The 23,813-nt window shown below is 37.5% G+C and overlaps 1 protein-coding gene across 1 annotated transcript in view; it reads left to right on the top strand.

Moving 5' to 3' along the window:
• The window catches only part of LOC144665665 (uncharacterized), a 30,421-nt gene that overhangs the window by 5,314 nt on the left and 1,294 nt on the right, over window positions 1-23,813 (top strand). The window contains exons 4-15 of the mRNA XM_078526944.1: window positions 144-315; window positions 1,002-1,117; window positions 2,208-2,319; window positions 10,447-10,566; window positions 11,564-11,728; window positions 12,890-13,114; window positions 14,756-15,060; window positions 16,871-17,215; window positions 20,286-20,532; window positions 21,089-21,423; window positions 21,725-21,817; window positions 22,763-22,982. Of these exons, the coding sequence (XP_078383070.1) occupies window positions 144-315; window positions 1,002-1,117; window positions 2,208-2,319; window positions 10,447-10,566; window positions 11,564-11,728; window positions 12,890-13,114; window positions 14,756-15,060; window positions 16,871-17,215; window positions 20,286-20,532; window positions 21,089-21,423; window positions 21,725-21,817; window positions 22,763-22,982 (2,455 nt within the window). The remainder of the gene's footprint in view (window positions 1-143; window positions 316-1,001; window positions 1,118-2,207; window positions 2,320-10,446; window positions 10,567-11,563; window positions 11,729-12,889; window positions 13,115-14,755; window positions 15,061-16,870; window positions 17,216-20,285; window positions 20,533-21,088; window positions 21,424-21,724; window positions 21,818-22,762; window positions 22,983-23,813) is intronic.

Here is a 23,813-nt window from a genome sequence, read left to right as displayed (position 1 = left end):
ACAAATCACACGCTTCTTATGACTAATTAGACTAATGAACAAAGGCAACAACAATAGGACTATCGTGTTACTTCATTCAACCGAATAAGCTTTTGTAAAATAATTATGTAAAGAAGTTTGTAATCGTGGATGCTGTTGTCTAGGGCGTCATCAAAATGCGCGGAATTAAAAAATTGACAATGTTCAGCCGTAAAATTGTTTCTGGAAAAAACAGTCAATTGGACCTCAGAGCTCCGGAATTGAAACAAACCGTCAAGACCCAGGCGCCAGGCGACGATGGACAACCAGGGAGGAATGGAGCACCAGGGCCGACAGGTAGAGTCAAATTACCATATGCTTCTGATTCAACCTCAGTTTATTACTTAGCCTGTTTAAGGCCTGGATTTTAAGGCAGTAAAAGTTCCTTGGCAGAAAAACTGAAAAATCATTATCATAAATGGACATAGCTAACCTGTTCATTTTTTTAAAGTTAATTTGATCTTTGTTGACTAATTTAATAGGATGCAGATATTTTAGTGACACAGACATTCCCTTATCTCTGACGTCAGTAAATACGTTGTATGAAATAGGGTGAAGATGCATATAAATTTGCTTCACAATACTGTTATACTGTTATACTTTAAAAACAAGGGAATTGCATCCCTCCATTGAAAGCTGTTTCGCCAACTCTTGTGCTTCATCAAGGCTTAAAAATAGTCATTTCCGACGAAACAAATTAAGCTGATACTTGCTTCTATTGCTTTCAGCTGATTTACTTATTCGAAAGCATTGAAAACTCGAATCTTGCTAAATCTAGAAGCAAAAGAAAGAAAATTGTTTGTTTTGTTTTCAGCTTCTTTTTATCGCCAGGAAAGGTAACGATGAAACTAGAAAAGACAGTCATGAAAATTATTTCCTCTTTTGCTGACGGTCCCTTTTCTTTATAAAATTACATTTCTTTGAGAACGTGACCTTTTACAGAAGTGTTTCATTTTTTTTTTTTTTTTTTTTTTTTTCAAAAGTGGAACTGTTTGCTAAAGTATCACATGGCTACCTTTACATCACGACCAATGGAGGAAATGGAAATGAGGGACAAGCTGGTGCGAATGGCAGAAAAGGAACCGATGACGATACAACGGTATGTTATCTGGGAACTCTGAGATCTCTGATTATCCTGCTCAAACTTGCGGAATACAGTTGAAACTCTGTAACCCAAAAAAAAAGTTCGAGTTAGAGGAGTTTCGAGTTATCGGAGTCAAGTGAAAATAAAAATATGCCATGTTAATACTTAATAATTTACTAATTTTCAGCACTTCAGTGTATTATCTTGTCAGAAACTGTAACGCGATTATTCATTCTTATGATAATACAGTGCTGTGTTTGTATGTATGACTTATAAGATCGGAAAAATTACTGTCAAAAAACGTGATCTGTTCGTTGGACTAATTTAAATCAAGTTGCTGTAGTGTGATTTTTTTTTTTGTTTAAATCTGATTACAAGACAATATCAGCTTTCAATGGGCATCCGTGGCGAGTTGCAAGAACCAGAATTCGAGTTTTTGGGGTAAATTTAGATCAAGGGGAACGAAATTTACTTCGAGTTAGCATGGAACTCGAGTTACCCGAGTTCGACTTAACGAAGTGAAAATGACTGAAACGTGGGTCCAAATCCAGGACAGATGGGACTTAGTTCAAGTCAACCAGGGAGCTCGAGTTATTCGTGTTCGAGTTACAGGGATTCTACTCATTGTATTCTCTGAATTTAGCTAACTCGGTCATTTGCCTCGGCAGCTAAGTACTAGGCGATATTCCGTGTAATTTCGCGGGACAATTGCTAAGTATTTGTTCTTTTGTCTGCCGTAGCTTGAAATGCGTCTGTATCATATCCGTGGGATGTTTAGCTAACTTAACGTATAATCTACCAGCTGATGCTGCAGTCATCCATTTTAAAACACCGCAGTACCTATCATTGCAGGTGATGACTGGTCGAAAAGCTTCAAACAAGCTTACATTTCGCCACCCAACAGAGATACGCAAAGTTAACACATTAAAACAGCGACGCATCTTAAATTCGAAAAAGTAGGCTTTAGCAAAGAAATGACAGCATCTATTCGACATGTCTTGATATGAAACGATTTTCATTAACCTATTTCAATTATTTATTGTAATACTTATTAATTATCTAAAATGTATTAACTTGATTGTATATTTTTTTTTATAAATATAAGAAACCACCGAAGACATTTGCCCAATGCAAAGCAAACAAGTGTACATCCATCGGCGGGGCACCTGGGCAAAAAGGACCAGATGGTGGAAACGGCGGAAATGCAGGAAAATCAGGTCTAGTACACTAGTTACTGCTCATTATTATATGGCTACAATAGTGCGCGCGCTCTGATTGGCTGCTGAGCGGGCATTATTTTCTTGTTTCTCGGCTCTATAGTTTTTTTAGTTGTCAGTAAAAGCTACTAGCGAGGGGGCAAAAACAACAAAAAATGCCGACAAATATAACTATCTTTTCAATAACTGAAAGAAAAATATAAGCATACCGATACTTCTTTAGTATGAGCGACGAAGAAAGCCACAGAGAGCGAGTTTTACCTCCAGTGTTTTTCCCTTGATTATACATTTTTTTTGGATAGTGCTTAAAGGCCATATAATAAATAACTTATTAACCTCGTCCGTTCGGTCATGACAGGGGGATCTCAGACCTCGACCTTGAGGTATTGACCTCGCTGTCGCTCGGTCAATACATCAAGGCCTCGGTCTGGGATTCCCCTGTAATGACCTCACTCTCGGTTTATAAGTAGTATATAACTATTAAATGCAGTAGAAGGAGCGATAATTAGTAAAAAAAAACGCTTCATGCAGCGGGTATGTCGGCAGATAATGCCCTTGGCTGAGAGATTCCAAAATAAACATTTGGCCGAGAAGCGAAGCTTCGAGGGCAAATATGAAATTATGAGGACAATCTCTCAGCCAGGGGCATTATCCGCCAACATACCAGAAATCAAAGCCAGAAAGGAGATTATTTATTTTATAACCCACCGATTAATTTTTACCCACGTCTCATAAAGCACTTGACGATGACGATTGCAATTACCATCGATTGGTTGAATTCATTTTATTTAAACTGTGATTGGATTAAAACTTGAGTGATTGTCATGTAAAACATGCTCTTGCAACGCCCCCAGGATTAAAAACTCGAAAACTCACGCCGGGCTAAAGAAACCGGTCAAAAAACGTGTCAACAGTCTTGGGGGAAAATTTAATCATTTCAGTTGTCCTCGGGCGGACTAAAAAATAAATTATAGCCATGGAACACAGAATTTGCGAAGCTTGGAGCAGAAGGATTTACATTGAAAGTGGATTGCTGGTGATGAACTTGACTTTGTTGCTGAATGGCGGCAGAGGACGTGGCTAAAAACGATGGAGTAGCTTAAAGAGAAACAGCTGGATGTACAGGTTGAACTGAGTTCTGCTGTGTGATAAACCGACTTACGATCGCGGATGATTCAAACTGTTGTTCGATGGTTGGTCGATCTTTGTAAGCCTAGATGGATTTATCATTGGCGTGGCCCGTTCTTCACTCGGCAATTTTCTAAACCGGCAGCTTTAAGTACGGTGACAGACGTAGCATGAATGCAATGGGGACTCTATACATATGCAAGACCAACTTTCCTGCACATGTCTGTGAGCAGATTTTCCAGCTTGTGTTTTCCCATCGGCACGTTACAAACCAGATCTCGTCAGACGCACAGAATGAAATCGCATTGTGGTTCTTTGGCTTTTGCCACAGGGCATCGCATCTTGGCTCCCTTTTACCAAATACTTCTCGAGGCAAGTCACGCGACAACGGGGATTTCCTGGTACTGCCATCATTACAGACTGAGTCTTGACTTCGTTGTCGTTGATACCACCAGGATGATTTTTCGTTGCTCTCTCGCTCAGGACGAAGTACTTCAGCCTACCAGTGATTGTTTTCAGCTTTAAGTCACCCATTATTATCGCGCATTGGTTCTCACGCCTCCTCTTGCCAAAATAAAGAACTGCATAAAACCATGCTGTATTTACTTGAATCTCGTAGGACTATCCAGGCCGAGTTGGTTGGCGGCGTAAATAGCTTCAAGGTCCTCATTAAAAATTGGGCGCTTTATGTGCTTTGTGGACGAAATCGACCCCTGTCGCACGAGATCTTTCAGTGAAGCATCAAGAGCTTCGTTTGCCGGTTTGAATGCCTTATCTCGAATAACAGAAAAAGGCTTCCTTTCAGGGGAACCAGATAAAAGTCTGTCAAGCCCAGAACGAATTTCTTTCATTGTGTTGCGACTGCACATTTTTCCTTCGACATTTCTTTCTACTACGTAAAAACGTTTCAACATGGCCGACAATTCTTTAGGATTCATACTTTCGAGAGTGGTTGGAATTTCTCTCTCTTTTCTCCACGCTACAAGCTGGACGAGAACGATTTTTTTAGTAAATACACTTTGTTGTAATTCTGTTCTGTAGCTTACACTATATGACAACTTAGAATGACTCAATTTGAGTTCCCGTTGACTCGTAAATTTCCTTACCTTAAAATACGTTCACAGCATCTTTTGTTGATTTTTTTGTATTTTCCGGAACAGCATTTGCAACTAGTTCCTTAATTTCACCGTCACTGGATTCTACAAAACGTGTACTTTGTTGTTGTTTTTTTTTTCATAGGAAATTAAGGAATTTAAGCACTTTGAGCTCTCTTTGTTTGTTCTTGTCACCGAAAAAAAACAGACGACAAATATCAAATCGGACGGGGGGTATTGCCTGATACCCGTCAACCGATTTTGTACCACGTGATACATGTTGTCCAATGAGCACGCACGAAAATTAATGGGTGGGTTATAATGGTAGCGATTGTCCATGTACATCCTCTTATAAGAATGTAGTTCGTTTGAAAAGGTCCAACTAAACGATCACTTTTTGCTATAGTCCGGGAGCAAGGAGCAAAGAAATGATGATTTGCACTTCAAGAGTACTGAAAAGTTTTGACAACGGATTTCAATAGATTTAAATCTCCTCTTTCACGCTAGGTAGTTTGTGGTTTCAAATTGTGGTATACGTTTTGAGTAATAGCTATGTTTTTGTCAGTCGGTACAGGTCAAAAACGGTCTCACATGACAACGAGGCTGAAATTGTCACTCAATTTATTCATAGAAACTTAATCAATAAGAAAATAAATGTTATCCAGACAACTGATAGGACTCCGTGAAAGTCAATTTTATGGAAAGCATCACGGCTTGCAAAGAAAACACATGATATTTGTTCTCGTTTTCTGTGACGTGTCACAGCATCCTCATTCGCTGTTACATAGGAACAGAAACTTTTCGCTCACGTTCACCTGCAAACCATTTGCTCTTTCAATTTGCTCTTTCCGCACTTAAGAAAGGCAATATTTTTAAAATTCATCACTTGCTGAAATAAAAACCTTGACCAAAGGCGTTAAAGTAGCGCATTTCTTCTAAAGCCTCGCTTTCATGTTTATGAAAAAAGAAAAAATAATATTGAAATTGGTAAAGAGAGAAGCAATTTTTTAATGAAATTTGCCCACAAGAACATATTTTAAATAGATGCAGGTGCTGTCAATTGTAGCGTAGAAAATAAATATGACGTTAAACTATGTCAGTTCTGCCAAGACCTATCATACCAGATTTAAAGAAGAAGATTTCGAAAGTTTCCACCTTAGATTTTGTTAAAACTTGTCTCATATTTAAAAGTTATAAAAGGTCGTGATGACGCCTAGAATATCATAAATACCAGGTCACAAATAGTCGTTTAATGAAACAGTCATTCTATTTCTGTTTCGACACTCGTGGTCCCCCGTACAGTGCAGCATTTTGTATTACTTTTTCTATCTATGCCCAACAGGTTATGCCAAGGTCTTTACTATCGATTACTAGCTGTAGGTTATATATTCAAATGTAAGGCTGAATGACTTAAGCTTCAGGGACATACTGTAATGTTCTTTTTTTTCACAGTAAATGACATAACACAGCCCATTCGCAGTACGTACAAACAGCTCTCTTTCGAAATGAATTACATTCTATAGATCAAAGCTTTGGTTTGTTTGCTGTTCTCTCGTCTACCTCTGCCTCTGCCTCTAACCGCGCACTAAACGATCTTAGTTTTTGATTCTGCGTAAAACTGTTTGAGCATTTCGGTTTCCAGTTACAGCAAGAGATTTCAAAGCACTAGGAAACGCCTAAAAAGGAGGGAACTACAATCCACAACAATTTTCCAAGTCTTATGGCAACTTTTCCACTTAAATACGAAAGTAATGAAACACGTCTGTGCTGACCAGTCAGCGCTTTCATTTGCAATTCAAGTCGCCTCACAGAATTCAACAGGAAGAGCCATGGCATCTTTTTTGAGCTTTTCTCAGGGACCAAAACTTGTTGTTTTCTCACAAATCGAGCTCCTAACTGGGCAGCACATAAGTGTTTAAAGTACCGCATTGTCTCGCAAGATTGCAGCTCTCGCACCATCTTTCGAATCATGTTTGGTGTGTAATGGAAACCTTGTGTGCGTAGGTTTTCTCGGGGCCAGGATGCAATGATCGCACAATTTATCACTTCCCTTTCGTCTTAAGAAGACATTTTTGAGAAAGGAAGGGGTGGTGGTTGGGAGGGGCCGGGAGGGGGGGGGGGGTAAAGATAGGTATAACAAATCTTTCCAATATGGCCAGAAAGACTAGGCTCTTTACTTGGTTGGCGTATGGCTTACTTAAAGTCCCTAATCGTCCGAAGTAATAACATTTGATACGCTTGCCTCAAGAGCACTTCAATAGTGTTACCTCTCACTTAAAGAAGTAAAATAGCGTGGGGAGAACATTGTCTTTGATCGTTATTGGCCAATATCCGTCCGAAAAAAAGATGCAGAAGAGAGGAAATACATTGAAATCCATATTATAATGGCCCACATACATCACTTCCTTGAGTTACAGGGAAATACCTGCGAGTAAGATCCTAATTTTTCCCAGGTTAGCCGAAGCGGGTTCTTGTATAAATGGTAGTAACACAAATTATTTTAGGCTATTCAGGTTCTTAATAAAGTCTTATTTTCTAAAGAAAACTTACTTTTATGCTTATAGAACTTTTAGTGATATTCGGCCTATTCCTTGTGTAAAATTTGCATCCTACATAAGTGCTTATTTAAAAAGCACTAGCCATTTAGAATATGACATTATATATACGCACAGTTGTGCTTTGTAAAAACTCCCCGAAAAACATTTTTAATCAGTTTAAGAAAATAACAACTTGTTTCCAAATTTGAGGCCAAATAGGTTCTTATACAATTGAGGTCTAATTTCCAAATTTTAGCCTAATAGGTTTCTAACTCTTAGGTTCTTGCCCGCGGGTTTTTACTGTATATATATATTTTTTAAAACGAAAAACAGGACTAATCTCGTGTCCTCCTAATCCGATTCTTAAAATATACCAAAAACAAGAACCTACTGAGTGTAAAAATAAACAGTTTGCAGTTTCTCGGAAAAAGAGAAAGCCCAAAATTAATAAGACTATTAGATTCAAATAACGAGAAAGCCATCAGAAGGGTTCTATCACACGCCAAACATGATGCCAAAGATGATGCGAAAGATGATGCGAGAGCTTTCAATCAATCGCCAGATACTGAATGAGTGATGTACTGGTACTCGTTATGCAAGGAAATTGGCTGCCAAGAGCTGTGGTACCGGACGGTGTTTAAAGTTCAGGTACACTCAGGTACACAAAATTGTTTTGCAAACAGTTGTGAAAAGCTATTCATGCTTTCTCACTCCTGGGATGCGATTCTACAAACTTTGATATTGATAATGGAAAGCAAAATACTTGGAAACTCATACGTATTAACACAGGCTTATCAAGAGATCTTACAATATTAATGGTTAGATAAAGCAGCAAGGTAGACCCGAGAACGGACTTTGCTGGAGAGGAGCTTCTGTCTGAATCTATTGCCAAGCAAAGCTGACTAACGTGTACTATGGACGAGTCATGTTGTGTCAAAAGAAACAGAAAAGCAAGTCTCTTCAACAAACGTCATTCAATCTTTCCACTTAGGTTCTTGATTTAGAAAGACACATGGAAATTAGTCAGGAAATTTAGTCAGGTAGCGCTTATTTTGTTTTACAAGATTAGAGTGTGTTCTGGGCAACCCAATGAAGGGCCGAAAGCCACAACTGACAGTCACTTTCTGCAAAATAATTTTTTAAGACTTCTGAAATATCTTTTTCGTTGGTTTTTGACGACGGGTGACAGCATTGTATCATTTTTTACATATCCTCAACATTCGGCATCATAAATGTCTCTATTTCAGACACGAAGTCAGAAAATAATGTAACATTCATCCCAGAATGATAATGGCTGGCTACAATCTACTCACTGTATTGGTGCCTAAAAAGTAGTCAGGAACGTTGTGATTGAAACGAAGAATTATGTCAAAAAGCTGAAACTGAGACTACACGACACTAAATACCTAAACGTCACTAAACACGGTCCCAGGCAAACGCTCCGCACATCAAAACATTCACGGGGGGAAATTGCTATAATGAGCATTTTTGTATCATAAAGTAGACCTTCTTCTCAAAGTTTTGGAAAAAATTCAAGGCTACGTCGCTTATATATCTTTCAGTTTTAAACGCACGAAGGCTAAGGAAATAAAGCAGGCAAGTTTCGCAATGAACGTAACAGCCTTGAATATCATTTTGTTGTTGTTTCTTGAAAGCTATCTTCAAGGAAATGTATGTTTTTGCATGGAAGTTTACAAGCAGCTGCATCGCTAATTTGTTGCCAAGCCCGTGCAATCTCGGGCTCTACTGTGAGACACTGGGCCAAATGTCGACTTAATAGTGTACAACAGTTCTGTTTTTTACCCTCCTCTACCCTCCCTCATTTGGTCATTGCTTCATGTTGGTTAATGTTGTCGTGTTGTGAAAACTACACGAAATGAATAACAAACCTTTAAAAACGACTAACGCAGTTCAAACGCGCTCTTGAGTAGATAATTTGAAAATACAAAAAGTGACTACTTGTTACTTGGAATTTGTAACACTCTTGATGCCATCAACGAATGAAACGGAGAACAAGTTATAATAAAATCTTAGAATAATTTTAAGCACCAATTGCGATCTCTAACTTTATTTTCTACTGTAGCCGATCGACAACACCTGTTTTGGGTATTTTCTGTTAGGGAAAAGTTTAATCAAATACTGTTTTTCCTAACCAAGTTTATTGTCACTGATCGTTTTTCTTTTAACACCAAAGCGAGGCTTTAGCTAAAATGCGCCATTTTAACGGCTTTTACCAAATTTTTAACGTCAGCAAGTGATAAATTTTAAAAATATTGCCATTCTTTAGTGCGGAAAGAGCAAATTGAAAGAGCAAATGGTTTGCAGGTGAACGTGAGCGAAAAGTTTCTGTTCCTATGTAACAGAGAATGAGAATGCTGTGACACGTCACACAAAACGAGGACAAATATCATGTGATTTCTTTGCAAGCCGTGGTGCTTTCCATAAAATCGTCCTTCATAGGGTCCTATCAGTTATCTGGATAACATTTATTTTCTTATTGATTAAGTTTCTATGAATAAATTGAGTGACAATTTCAGCCTCGTTGTCATGTGAGACCGTTTTTGACCTGTACCGACTGACAAAAACGTAGCTATAACTCAAAACGTATACCACAATTTAAAACCACAAACTACCTAGCGTGAAAGAGGAGGTTTTAATCTATTGGAATCCGTTGTCAAACCTTTTCAGTACTCTTGAAGCGCAAAACATCATTTCTGTGCTCCTAGCTCCCGGACTACTATAATTATTCCACTGTTTTGACATAACGTGCATTTATTTACTACTGGGCTTTTTGGGAATGTCGAAGTTCTATTGTTTTATTGTTTTAAACAAAGTACCACTACTTGGCATGACCACTAGCATAATTTCGACAGTTAAAGGGCAGGTTTTTTTAGCTAGCCTAGGGATTAGTTGAAAGCTAGAAAAAAAGCAAAAAAAGGGTCATTCTAGCGTGAAACGTACGTTAAGCATCTTTGTCAAGTAAGCTGTCTACCAATAATCAAAAACAGCCGACTAAGGACAATTCAGTTAAAACTTAAACAAATTATTTGTTCGTTTGTTTGTTTTTTCGTTGTTGCTGTTTGATTCATCATCATCATTATCATCATCATCATTTTCATCGTCATCGTCATCATCATCATCATCATCATCATCATCATCATCATCATCATCATCATTATCATCATCATCATTATCATCATCGTCATTATCATCATCATCATTATCATCATCATCATCATCATCATCATCATTATCATCATCATCATTATCATCATCATCATTATCATCGTCATTATCATCATCATCATTATCATCATCATCATCATCATCAATACTGTTATCATATTGCAAATAACATTTCAAAACAGGAAACGGTGGTGACGCAGGGCAACAAACATTTTATGTCGCAAGAATCTTTGGAAAGATTGAACTGAAAACTTGTCCTGGGCAAGGAGCCAGAGCAGCTAACAATGGAATTGGAGGAGAAGGTATTTTTTTTTTTGCTTTTTCTTAACCCTCGGACCTACAAGGGGGGGGGGTGGATGCCACCCCCCCCCCCGTAAGGTTTTTTCCCAATTTTGAAAAAAGCATTTACCCTACAATGCTGAAACTTTCGGTAGCTGTTCATTTATGCTTTGCGGAAATTTTGATATGTCAACATGTGTCCATGGCAAAAATCGTCATTTTTAACATTTTTCTTGATTTTTTCCAGTTTTTTAAAAAGAAGTGTAAGATTTGTGTATTTTTACATTCCAAATTCTACCTTGATTTTGATCATTTTCGTTATTTTGTGACTTTCTAAGAAAATGTTGATCAAGATGGCGGATCCAAGATGGCGGTTCTTATGACGTCACGTGATGTCATTGACGTCACAATAAAATGTAATCTTGTAGGTAAGCTAAGGGCTTTCTTCTCAGGCAAAATAATTTCGCTAGGCCTTAATATAACGAAAACTCCGGGGAGGGGTTCCATCCACCCCCCCCCCCCCCCCCCCCTTGTACGATGATGGGGGTATGAGTTTGCTTGTACGTCCGAGGGTTAATTAATAAATAACAACCAACCCACATTTATTTAAGATAAACGCTGTTCTCCAAAAAAAGGCATCAAACTAAAATGATTTACGAGTTAGTAGGGTATTCGTCAAATAACTGTATTCATGGTTAAGCCCTTAAGACGTAGTGCTCGTGCCAAGATTTTTATTCAAGTAACGGAATGAGTAGTCTAAGACTACTGGTGGGCTCGTCTCCAGCGATCCACCTTGTACACCAGCGCGTTGGATAATTGAGGTATGAGAAATAAGAACTCCCATTACCATTATGCCTTACCACCATGCCTTACGCAGAGCTGAGGGGTCCTAAAGAGGACAAAACAGCTGTCCACTACCAGGCTTGGTTACCTCAGTCTGGAGATGAGCAAATTGTTCATACCTGAGTGTAGTGGGTTCATTTCGATAATAAACATAACATTCCGTCTTTTCTTTTTTAGGGGGCTTGGGAAGTCATGGCGGAAGTGGGATGTCGTGTAAATATGAAAAACAATGTACAAGTTATTTAGGTGGAGTTGTTTCCTGTACGACTTATTGTAAGGAGCTCGGTGCAATAGCGAACCCGACAAGGGGGGAACAAGGAGATAAAGGAGCTGACGGGACAGGTACTATGTACTTTTCTTTTGTCAACATTTGCATTACTTTATTACGTTATTTGTAATAGTACCGCCGACCGGTTAGCTCATTTGGTAGAGCGCCGAACTAAAGTGCGAGAGGTCTCGGGGAAGAGTCCCAGAGCGGACCAACACTCAGGGTCTGAAAATAACTGATGAGAATATGCTGCATTTGTAAAGACATCTGCAAATGGTCATTCTAGTCTTCCTGGATAAGAACGATAAACAGTAGGCCCTGTCTCACAAGCCTTGTTCATGCAATAAATTATGTGGGACGTTAAAGAGCCCACACACGCTTCGTACAGAGTAGGGGACGTAGTCCCCGGTGTAGTGGTCTATCTCAATTTCACACTCACATAGGGGGGCATCATTACTCATTTCCTCATTACTTGTAAACTGCACCATTAGGAGTCTGACAAAGTCCCACAGCCAGTGTTGTAAAATTATTATACCTTATTATATCATTCATCTTATTATCCACTCCCCGAAGGGAGTGGATAATAAGACATATGTACATGTATATATGTAATAACTGCTTATAATTAATGCTCTCCTAATACGGATTACCGTCTAAAACAAAACAATTTTTTTTTTTTAATTTATTGTTTGTTTGTTCGTTTGGTTTACCTATCAGCGCCTTTTTGGTAAAGATCTTGGACACGATTGTGCGCCTTTCCAGCTACAACGTCCTACATCTAATTTATTATTATAAAGACTTTTCCTGTAAATTACATTTTTTCCTGTGCAAGTCGGTCCCCGGCTACAACCCGGCTGATACTTTGGATTTTTTTCCTTCTCTCTTCTTCTTCGTCTTCTTCTTCCTTTTTTTTTTTTTTTTTTGAGGGGGGGGGGGGGGGGGGGGGGGGGGGGGGGCAAGTTCAAAAGTCGTTGTTGTAATTGTTGTTGTTTTTTCATTATTGTTTAAAACATTCAGAAAATCTCTTGTGCCTCAAGTGAACCCAATGATTGTTGTCGGCGATTGGCGCGGTGCCTCTCTCGAACAATCCGCTTTAAGAACTAGGGCTTGGTTTTAGTTAGAGCAGCTAACTTCGAAAAACGGTTGTGATCAGATGTTTTTTCTGTATGTGAATGTCTAACAGACAATAGCAACATTTTGTGGCTTTAATTTTTCATTTTTTTTTGGGATTTAAGCACCGATGGTTGATGGTTCCAATGGTCAAGTGGAAAACACCTACGTTCGCAAATTGGACCTCTCTAATAGCGCGAAAAACAGATACCCACTGACGTTGTTAAAGTTGATGAAGCGGTATGCTGAAGATCGTATTTGGGCTAATGATCTCAAAGAAGGCAAACGTGTGCTAGGGTTCTTAGTTGCCTTGCCAAAAGATAGAGAGGATACGACTTCATTGAGAAAAGGTTAGTTTATAAATAAAAATATTTTTTTATAAATCTAAAATAAATAGTTTTATATGGGGTTAAAAAATAAAAAATATAAAAAAAAAAAAAAATAAATAAAAAATAAAAAAAAAAAAAAAAAAAAAAAAAAAATAAAAATAAAAAAAAAAAAAAAAAATAAAAAAAAAAAAAAAAAAAAAAAAATATTTACAACATATACATTAAAATGTTTAGCCAAGCCTGAATAGGGGCTCCCCTAATTGTAATTTATTGTTTAGCCCTTTATTTAAATCTCAATTTACTCGATTATGCAATTTTCAAGCTAAGATCTTTTTTTAACCCTATTGAGCCCCCCCCCCCCCCCCCCTATGTAACTTCCAAAATATTTAAGCAATCCCAATGAAACTTATAGGATATATAGTATGTTGAAGCATCTTTCTTTTGGTGTACGTCACGTGGGATGATGACGTCACATCACGTGAAAATTATATCATGATGTTAAAACAGCCGCCATCTTGGATCCACTTTCAAGTTTTTTTTCCAAAAATGCCAGAAAACTACCCAAAATTACTGCAAAGTACACCAAATCAATAAAATTGTGCTTAAAACCCGCAAAAAGGTAAAAACTAATTACCTTTGAGTTAATTTTCATTAAAAGAAACACGAAAATTACACATTTGGCAAACATGCCTATAAAAATGCCGTTTCCATGGTGATTTCAAGTTCCTGACACAACATCCTATCCTAACAATTTATTTCCAGATAAATTTAAGTAAACTCAGAAAGTTTGGCGGGTTTTGGTTGAATCTTAAAAAAGTTAAAAGCGTTCAAATTCAGCGCGGGCCTCAAAAGCCCCCGCAGTCTGAATATAGGGTTGATCGTGTCTTTTTTTCGTGATCAAAAGAACCAAGTAAGGTGGATAATATGCTGGTTGTCTTGCAGGTCCTTTCAATTTTTATGTTTTCAATGTCTCACTTCCGTCGCCACAGAAAATTAGCTTGACTTAAAGTCTCTATTTATGAATTTTAAAAATAAACGTTTGAAAATAAATTAAAGATTTTAGTGTAATATCGCTGCCATCATAATAAATTATTTGCTTGACCATGCTCGTAAGAGTATTCAACGATGCTACAAAATAAAAAAAAATATTATATTTCAGTAATAATCCACTAGTCGAATATCTGCATTGTGGTCACGTGCTAATCCATTATTTTACTTTGGTAGACAGCATCATGTTGGACAGTAAAAATTATGTTCATCCGGACAAGTAAACATGTCGGCATTTGCTGAATGAAATTTCATTCATTTGAAAGATTCACTCCTATTCCAAGATATTTAAAGCATTATAATTTTGACAGTTTTCTACAAAGGCTTTTGGATCAAAAATATTTTCAAGGAATGGCGCTGAAGTCATTTAGAGATCATTACGACTGTGGATACGTAGATCGTTTGAGATAAGTACCACTAAAACCAAGCAAAAAAGAAATTAAAACATTCTACATACTAACCTAAGCGCTGCTGTTAATTGCTTAGCAAAAACGCCTGTTTTCACATGTCCCATTACCTTAAAAGAATGCAGATATTGACAGCAGACACGTATTGTTATTGCTCATTTTTAACTCATTTTTTCAATGTACACTTATTGCCTTTAAATTCTTGCAGATGCAGAAAGACGGCTAGGCTTTCTAGACAAAGACGAATTTGATAGATTTGGAAACAATAAGCTGTTTGCCCCGATTATGAGATGGGAGGAATTAAAGAGGAACGCTGAAAAGATCGTCGAGTACGCCGATCCGTATGAAACTGCTTACAATAGTATACAAAGTTTAGTTAAACAACAAAAGGAGTTAAAAACTGTAGTAAAGGAAATGGTTTGGAAAACAGCCAACCGCCAAGTGCTCAATGAAAGAAACAGAATGAAAGAGGCTAAAAGAGTGGCAACAACGCAAAAGGAGTTATACAGATTAGTAAGTCTTCATTTGTCTTTCATATTCAAAAATGACGTTGTTAGTAGGCTGCGTGGCCTTAATTTTGTCGCATGAATGAGACTGCTTTTAACGAGGATTGTAATGCAACATTAATGCGTTAAAAATCAATATCGAGTTAAGTGGTAAGCTGGGCATTTTTGTTGTTGCTGATGATGCGGGTGTTTGGAATTCTTTTAAATTGACATAACAATTTTGTACAATTTCTAACGCAGGGACAAGAAAATTTCGTGTGAAATACCTTGTCACGTGTGACATGGTTTGAACATAGTCATTATAAGAATCGACCCGTGTCACATGTTTGTTTAACCAATAAGCCACGTTTTCGCTATCTAGAAGTGGACAAAATGGTAAGCGGAATTCTCGCGGCCTTTGAAATGGATAGAGGAATAGCTTATATGAAAAGAACCAGTGTTAACCAAAAAAGGAATCTGCTTAACGGAACCTCCCATGCGATTGCAAATGTGCAATTGCTATTGGTCATTCTTTGTATTTCTAATGCGCATTTTTATCTGAAATAGACTGTCAAAAATATATTTTGCAATAACTGAGCGAATTCTCGCGCGCTCATTGGTTAATTTTCTGGATGTTTATTGAGGATGCAGACCGAAAATCGGCGGTGAGCGGGAATGTGTGCTGTCAATGAAATTAGAAAGCTGAACCAAGTTTTCGGGTTATTTTGTGAACACCTTTCAGTTGATTAAAGCTAAGGTTAGTTGAACAATTCGAATTTTCTCGTGTATTTCTGGCGGTATTCTTACCAAACTTTTAATTTACGAGCCTGCGAGTGTGATTTTCCAAATTACAGCGACAAAATTAAGATTCTGCGGCCGTACGACAATCGCATCTTCCCCGTAGATTTTTGTCTTTCGTTTAAGATCAGTTTTGGCTTTTTGTTATTGTAAAAAACAAATTGACATCAGTTTTTGTTGTAGATCCGCTCGCCTGGCGGCTCGCGAATCTACAACACTCTGACAATGTTATGACTCAATTTATCATCAATAACAGGACAGACGCATAAAAAACTAATGTCAATTTGTTAAATTTTCTGCTAAAAAAAATGTTACAAAAAATGGTAAAAAGGTTATTTTTTAAACGCCGAAACTGTAGCAAACTGCATTTTTAATATGCTATATTATTGATAATATAATTCATTGCAAACATGTGCTTAAATTCACCTTTTCATACGGTGTCTCGAGTTTCAAAAACAAAATCAGGGTTACGAACCAATCTAAACAAAAACTTTTTTTTGTAAAAAAGAACATGATTTTCTCATTTCCGCCCATAACCCCAGGAGATTAAAGACTTCAAGTAAAGAATCGATTTAAAGATCGCTTCTTTACTTAAAGGGCTCGTTAGATTGATCGTTTAAGCCTTAAAACAAGAAGAGCAGATTCTTTCGAAACGTTCACTCGAAATCTTCTAGCCATTGCTCTAGCCATTGCAAAAGTTCGAAACAAAAACCTGGGTTAAAACAAACCCTTTAGGTTTTATAGATAACGCATAACTTTACCATGTTACCTTTATTGCTGTTTTTCTATGTATTGAAAGACACAGATAGGTTTAATAATTTGTAATAGAAAAATGTTTTAGGCATTGCCCTCGCCCTTTCGTGGCTACAATGTTGACATGCAGAATTGTCTATCAATGACGTCATACTTAGCAGGTTCATTTTTAGCATTGTTTTGGTTGTCACCGCAGTCGCCGCTATGAGGACAAAGGTATTTGCCGACCAGCCTTCTCCCCCCTCAACTCCGTTTTTTGACAATCCTGTTCGTCTCTTCCTTTGTAGAGTATTGAGCAGTTGGAAAAGCGCATGAACAGCAATCTGGAGACAGTCATGGCGATGGTAGAAGACGTACAATCGAAGTTTAGTATGCAGCATCTTTTTGCGATACTCAAAAGCATGACAGGATTTGTGACCTCTGTAGGAGGGAAGAGCCCAGGTGGTATTTTGGATTCCTCTCTCAGTTTCATCGAGACCTTTGCCACACAGTGCAACAAAGGTACCCTCCAAGAAAACAAAGGGAAATTACAAAAATGGATGACGTTTGGCGAGCAATACGACGCTCTAACGGACTCCAGTGATTTGAATTTTGATACAATGGAAGTTCAAGAAGTGCCAGAGATAATGAAGGTAATATAACTCTTGTAATTATTGAAAATTAGAAAATAGCACAAAGTAAATACGTGCGCTGATTGGTTAAAAATTCTGTTTCTATAACTCGATGGAGACACAGACAGTTGTCGTAGACACGGCAATCAATATTCACGGCGCTGAAATAAGCAATGCAAAAATAACAACTAAGAATTGTGCCAAATTTTAATGTCACAGCTGACAAAAACCAGGTTAAGACTAAACAAATATTTGCACACTTGAAAACAAGCGAGTAAGATGTTTACAGAGCCCGCTTCACATTCAAAAATAGTCTGTGAAAGAAACTATCGAAGCGGCCGACCTTTCAAAGAAGTATATGAATTGGCGCAACTTCACTCCATTGTAGGCTTTGCAGCACTTCAGAACTATTCACAGCTCCTCAACAGGACAAGATATTCGTTCAGAATGCCGAGTCAAACTTCTTTTAACAGAAAAATAATGCACTTTCACCTCCAAGGTTCGAGTCGCTCGATCGACAGCATCGGTCGTCAAACCATATGCATTCGGTTAGTTCAATGAAGCGAAATAAAACCACAATTCTTGACTCCTTCCAGTGCTGGACTTCAGTTAAACCATCGGCTTAGTTATTTCTTATAATTACGTTAACTTTGGGGCCTGTTTTCTTTGTTTGTTTGGCCCAAAAAATTTAGCCTTGAATCAAATGTTGAACAGTTGATTTATTTCCGTTCATCGACTCCCTTACTACGATTGGCCGATTATGTTCATGACGTAGAACCGCGAGGTGAAGAGAATCTACGTTTTGATGTTAAATAAAGCGCTAAATATTACTTTGATGTGCGTTATTTACTTTGTGCTGTTTTCTAAAAGAAATAGAAAACATGTTTCCCGTGTTTCTATCTAGTTTTTTTTGTATAATTTTTTTCTTTTTATTTGTTTTAAGAAAGATGTTCGGCTCGCGTTAAGGATTTTTTTATTTTTTTTTTATTTTTATTAAATAATTTTATATTTTAGTGATTCATTTTTTTTTATAAAAAATAAAAATAGCCCCCCCTTTCTTTTAGAGAACAACCCGGGGGCGCCCCGTTACTATTTGCTCATAGAAAACTTGGGCTCGTAGTCTAATTGTTAAATAGAAACACTCGTGAAAGTTTGGGAGAACTCGAAAAAGCTGTGGAAACACTCGTCTATCGACTCGTGTTCCCACAGCATTTCTCGTTCTCCCAAACTTCACTCGTGTTTCTATTTAACAATTAGACTACGAGCCCAAGTTTTCTATGAGCAAATAGTCAACGAGGCGCAGCCGAGTTGACTATCGCTCATAGAAAACGAGGGCGAGTAGTCTAATTGTTTTAGTAGAAACTCTAAAGGATTGCAGTCCAAAACCTACAATATTGTGCACTTTGAAGACAAAAAATCAAGAAAATTTACCGCTTAAAGAGCTACGCGAGCGCGCGACTGTTTTCTATCGGCGAATAGAAATCAGTGGGAGAACCAATCAGATTCGCGGATTTCCATTAGAACACAGCTGAGTTTTACTAAAACTCGATAGAAACACGGAACATGTTTTCTATTTCTTAACTGGAGAATTACAAATAATGTGTTTATATGTTCACCGTTGTAGGGCGTCGCCGGTATTGACTCCTTCCAGTATATCATTGGAAAAAAAAATCTTTAAAACAATACAGCTATAGTACGTCACATAAGGGTCAAGAAGTTACTCACGGAGACGTAAGCTTTAGCAGATGACCATTTCTTTTCATTGTATTGTTGACAAAAACACTCACTCAAAGTTCTCTCAGAGCCTTAAAGCACCTGGAGAATTCAGCAGAATCGAAGAATACATTAGCGTCGAAAGAAAGGTTTAACAAGTCTTACAGTGATCGAAATCGTGTTCGGAATGACCTAAAATAAACTTTCACCAGTAAAGCACTGGTAGTAGCATTTTCCACCGCTGACCTTCACTCGTGTTTTTGTTATTATTGCGCAGTTGAACTAGCTGATTGTTTTTTTTTTTCGGTTTTACACACAAAACATTTAGTAAAAATTTATTAGCTGTTTCTATTAAAGTGTATATGACATGAAAAATATTTTTTGCTTATTTGAAAGGCATTTCGAAATACAGAAGAATGGCGTTTTTCTTTTCGAAATATCTTTTTTCGTTTCAGAGATATTGACGTTTTTGTATTATGCAAATTAGATTAGTGATGACGTCATAAGATTTGACTCTTAAAAATGGTAAAATACTGAATAAACAATATCTCTAAAACTATTAAAGCAGTGCTCTTGGAAATTGGCACAACAAATGTGCATCACAAAAGAAACAAAATGTTACTCTTAAGGCTGTTGCCATGACAACAGTTTTGCCGCTGGTGCTGTCTCAATAAAAACTGAAATTCCCAGTTTTTGTCTTAACCAAGAACCATCTAGCGCAGCCAAACCAATGGTGGGAATTAAGGTAATATGGGAACTATGTCTGTTCTAAGCAGGACCCTTTGTCTCACTTTAGAAATCAGATATGGGGATATTTGTCTTTTTGACAGAGAGAGACTGGAGTTGAAAGAGTTGCTATGGCAACAATACTAAGGGTGTCATTTTGTTCCTTTTGTGATGCACATTTGTGGTGCCAAGTTTCAAGAACACTGCTTCAATAGTTTAAGAGATATTGTTTATTCAGTATTTTACCAATTTTTAGAGTCAAATCTTGTGACGTCATCACTGATCTAATTTGCATAATACAAAAACGTCAATATCTCTGAAACGAAAAAGATATTTCGAAAAGAAAAACGCCATTCTTCTGTATTTCGAAAGGCCTTCCAAATAAGCAGAAAATATTTTTCATGTCATATACACTTTAAGTGATTTTGCGACAACCTTTACAAATGTTTCTATGTGAGCACCTGATTCTTTCCTGTTTGCACAGTTTGATTTTTTTATTACTTCTTATGGTTGCGCAAGTTGGATTTGATTGAGTGTAATTCAAAACCTGTTTGAGGCGTTCCATTTACGATTTTCTGGTTGAATTCATTTTTGCGCTATTTGATTGATATTTGTGAATACTATATTCATACATATATGTTTTACACCACAGGCAAACCTGGAATTGAACAAGGAGGGACTTGCAGCGGATTTAGTTTGCCTGCTGGAAGAGAGGCTAGCAGCTCACCAAACGGCAAGGTTCAAAGAAGAAATAGAACGTTTCTTTATTAATGGCGCTACAAGAATCGACCTCATATCAAGGATCATGGATCTAGATAACGATATTGGTACATACAACTTCGACATCAGTAATTTGCGGGAAACGGCCAATCAAATTAGAACCATTGGAAAATCTAAAGGTAAATATTGCCACGCATAGGCGCTTTTATAGTTGACATAAGACATAGACGTGAACTGCGTAAAACTAAATTAAACGAGAGTAAAGATATTCACAGAGCTATACTATCGTGTATTTTTCTCAATCATTGAGCGCGCGAAGTGAACCCACGTATACACAAGATACGAGAGAAAGGTTGGAAGCTGAAGGTTGTGTGGAGATCGACAAAATTGCCATCAACTTGACGACGGCTGGCACATTTTGCGATTCTGCCTCAGCTAAAAAACATTTTTGCTCCTCGGACACTTCTAAGATATTTTTGCTTCCGAAACATAAGTTTCCCAGTTACGCTACCATGGAAGCAATGTTGACTAGATCGTGCGCATGCGTGACATTTTGTTCCCGGAACATTGTTTCCTCGTGTAGCCACTCCGGCAACAAATCATTTCCCTTGCTTGCCGCTTATTTAGCCACTTAAGAAATATGACAAGGAACAACCTAATGTTCTGTTAGGTCTTTGTTTGGATAGCAATACACTGAAAAACGAGGCCAAAAAAAATTATTTTTACCGTTTATAGGTTCTCCAATTACGGACAACATACAACAGACCTTCCTTGATAACCTATTGACTTCCTATGAGAAGATGGAGACCAGTTTTGCCAAACAATTGTATAAAGCCTACAAGGGTTTCGAGTTCCGGTCACTGTGGAACGTCGGCGAAAAAATGGAAAGCTTCCAGCAGAGAGCAGTTAACGCTGCAAAAGGCACAGGACGTCTTAACGGAGTTCTTACTTTGAAAAAAGCCTTATATGAGATAGAACAAATTGAAAATAAAGCACGTTCATGCTTTACCAAGATTCATCACAAAACTTGGATCCACAAATGGCCTTTTGACAGTGTCAAGAATCCAGGGGTAGGAATCTATATTATTCTGTAAATTTCACTCAGGGAAAGGGAGTCAGATAACGTGACTGGAGGTACCCACAATAACGCTATCGTGGCAAGTTGGAAATAAATCTAGTAGAAATAAAATGTTAATGAAAAAGCGTTTTAAGAGGCTTTGGTACATGTAACAATAAACGTTTTTTCTTTTAAATTTTTGGCACGAAAATAACGCCTTTTGTTTTTTAGCAAACAATTAGTTTACAATGGTGAAATCACGTACTACAAGATATCAATACTCGCATGCTGTTTTTCTCTTTTTTCGTTTTTAGATGTTTGAGGAGTTGCACAAAGATGGTCAGACAACGTTCACATTAGACATATCCAAAGCCTGTAAAGACTGTTATAATGTTCGCCTTTTGAAGGTACTCACCTTATTGGAGTCCTTATATATAAGCTATTGCCATGAAGCTGTTTCGAAATAGGTCGAATTACAAAAGTGTTAAAGCGAGGTATTATTATCGGTAGTGAAAATGAACCGTTGTTTCATCAAAGTTGTCGGTGCTTCATTGACCCTAGTGTTCTTAAAAATCCTTAAATCATTACATATTTTAACTGTAGAATTAAGGCAAGACAGATTCTTAGCATTTATTAGTTGTATTTCAAACCACCTCTCGGTATTGTTGCGAAAGCTTTTGTAAAACCTTTCTTTCCCTCCATTTTTTTAATAGCTGTATTAACCTGGTGGGAATCCCAAAGGGGGAGACAATTTCGATATGCTGCATCTTTGATAGTATTGTCAATAACACTGTTTGTTGTTGTTGTTGTTGTTGTTGTTGTTGTTTTTGTTGTTGTTGTTTAAGAGTAGGTCCAGTAGATCGAGATCCAAGAAGGAGGTGATACAGCTCAAATCACCAATTTTGTAGAAATCTAGCGCAAATGGTGGACATGATGAGTTGTCAATGGCGGCAAAACATTACCTTAAAATATGCAATCCCTCCAAGTTATGACACCATTTGCAAAAATGACCATTTTTCACTTGTTGCGTATATTTAATTAGCTGGCTTTGATTAACCAGTTCCACAAGAAAAAAGGCTCTGGGTTTAAAAAGGCCCTGGGTTAGAAAAAAAGGTTCTGGGTCGAGAAAGACTTAATTACGATACGCTTAGCACCTCAATACAACAGAAATTTGGTATGCTTTCTGCCAACACGTCGTTTATATAGTTTCCTGGACGAGCTATGCTTTGAACAGACTTGTTTCTTAAACAGAGCGCCCCTAATATGTTATCAAAACGAGCCACAATTGATAAATCGATGTCTGTGTATGGACAAAAGCCTTATTAAAGATTGAATTGTCTTCTCCAATAAAGATTTATGTAGAGCTCAATGGAGATACACCTCAAGCTGAGAGCGTTCCGGATGCGGTTCGTCTGAAATTAAGGCCGGAGGGAAGATCGTACTTTAGAGATGGAACTGGAAAAGTCAGAGTATTCCATCAGGCCCTGGCAGATACATCATCGAAATACAACTGGCGATACCTAACGTACGATCGATTTAAGATGACTGATGACGCTAAGTGCCGGGAAGCAAGTAAGAACCCAACAAACCTATCTCTTCCCACCCCCCCCCCCCTCAAAAAAAAAAAAAATAGCCGAGGGAATACCGTACTGGGAGTCGAGGGGAGGGGGGGGGGGTAAGGTTGGTACATCATGCTTTAATATTGTAACCTCGCCCTACAAGGCAACATGATTATCCGCTAAATTGGATTGCAATATTCTCCCATGTTATAAAAATTGTCTTAATCGGTTTATTCAAGAACTTATTCAAGAACAAAAAAAATGGATGTCGGTCTAAAAATCCTAAAACCTACACAAGGAAAATTAAGATTTTTCTTTTAACTTTGGAAAGTAATGGGGAAAGAACTCTTACTATATTAAATTAGGGAATTCGAGACTCAAAAAAAAAAAAATGCGAGAAGTTTAGCCACGTTTGCCTGAAAGCACATACAAGAAAGTAGAGAGCGGACAATAGTAAAGTGGGCCTAATTACTAATATGCTAGTTCCATCGCCTCGTATCTAAAGAAATGTTCCACTTTTGGAGTGAAATAGTTTCAAACAGGTATTATTTGTAGTAAGCTATAGGTTTCAATTTTTGGCATTTTTAGTTTTCAGACATATTATTGTTATTGAAATATACATGTATGTATTCCCTAAATATTAATTAACGGCACAAACCTAGTTTATAACATTTCATTTACTGTGGATCAGGAAATTACTCTTTCACTCTATTTTACATACACAATTTTAGATAAGAAAGAACGCTGCTGGATATAAAATTTTTATAATATATTTTGATAGTAGTATAATATCGGTGCAAAATTCACACAATGTACTTGCCTTATAATGATTTGACTTAAACTA

This window comes from Oculina patagonica, chromosome 9, assembly GCF_052425735.1.
Source record: "Oculina patagonica isolate OP01 chromosome 9, crgOcupat, whole genome shotgun sequence".
Taxonomy (NCBI): domain Eukaryota; kingdom Metazoa; phylum Cnidaria; class Anthozoa; order Scleractinia; family Oculinidae; genus Oculina; species Oculina patagonica.
Note: the sequence above shows the minus strand (reverse complement) of the source record. Positions and strands in the feature narration are given on the sequence as shown.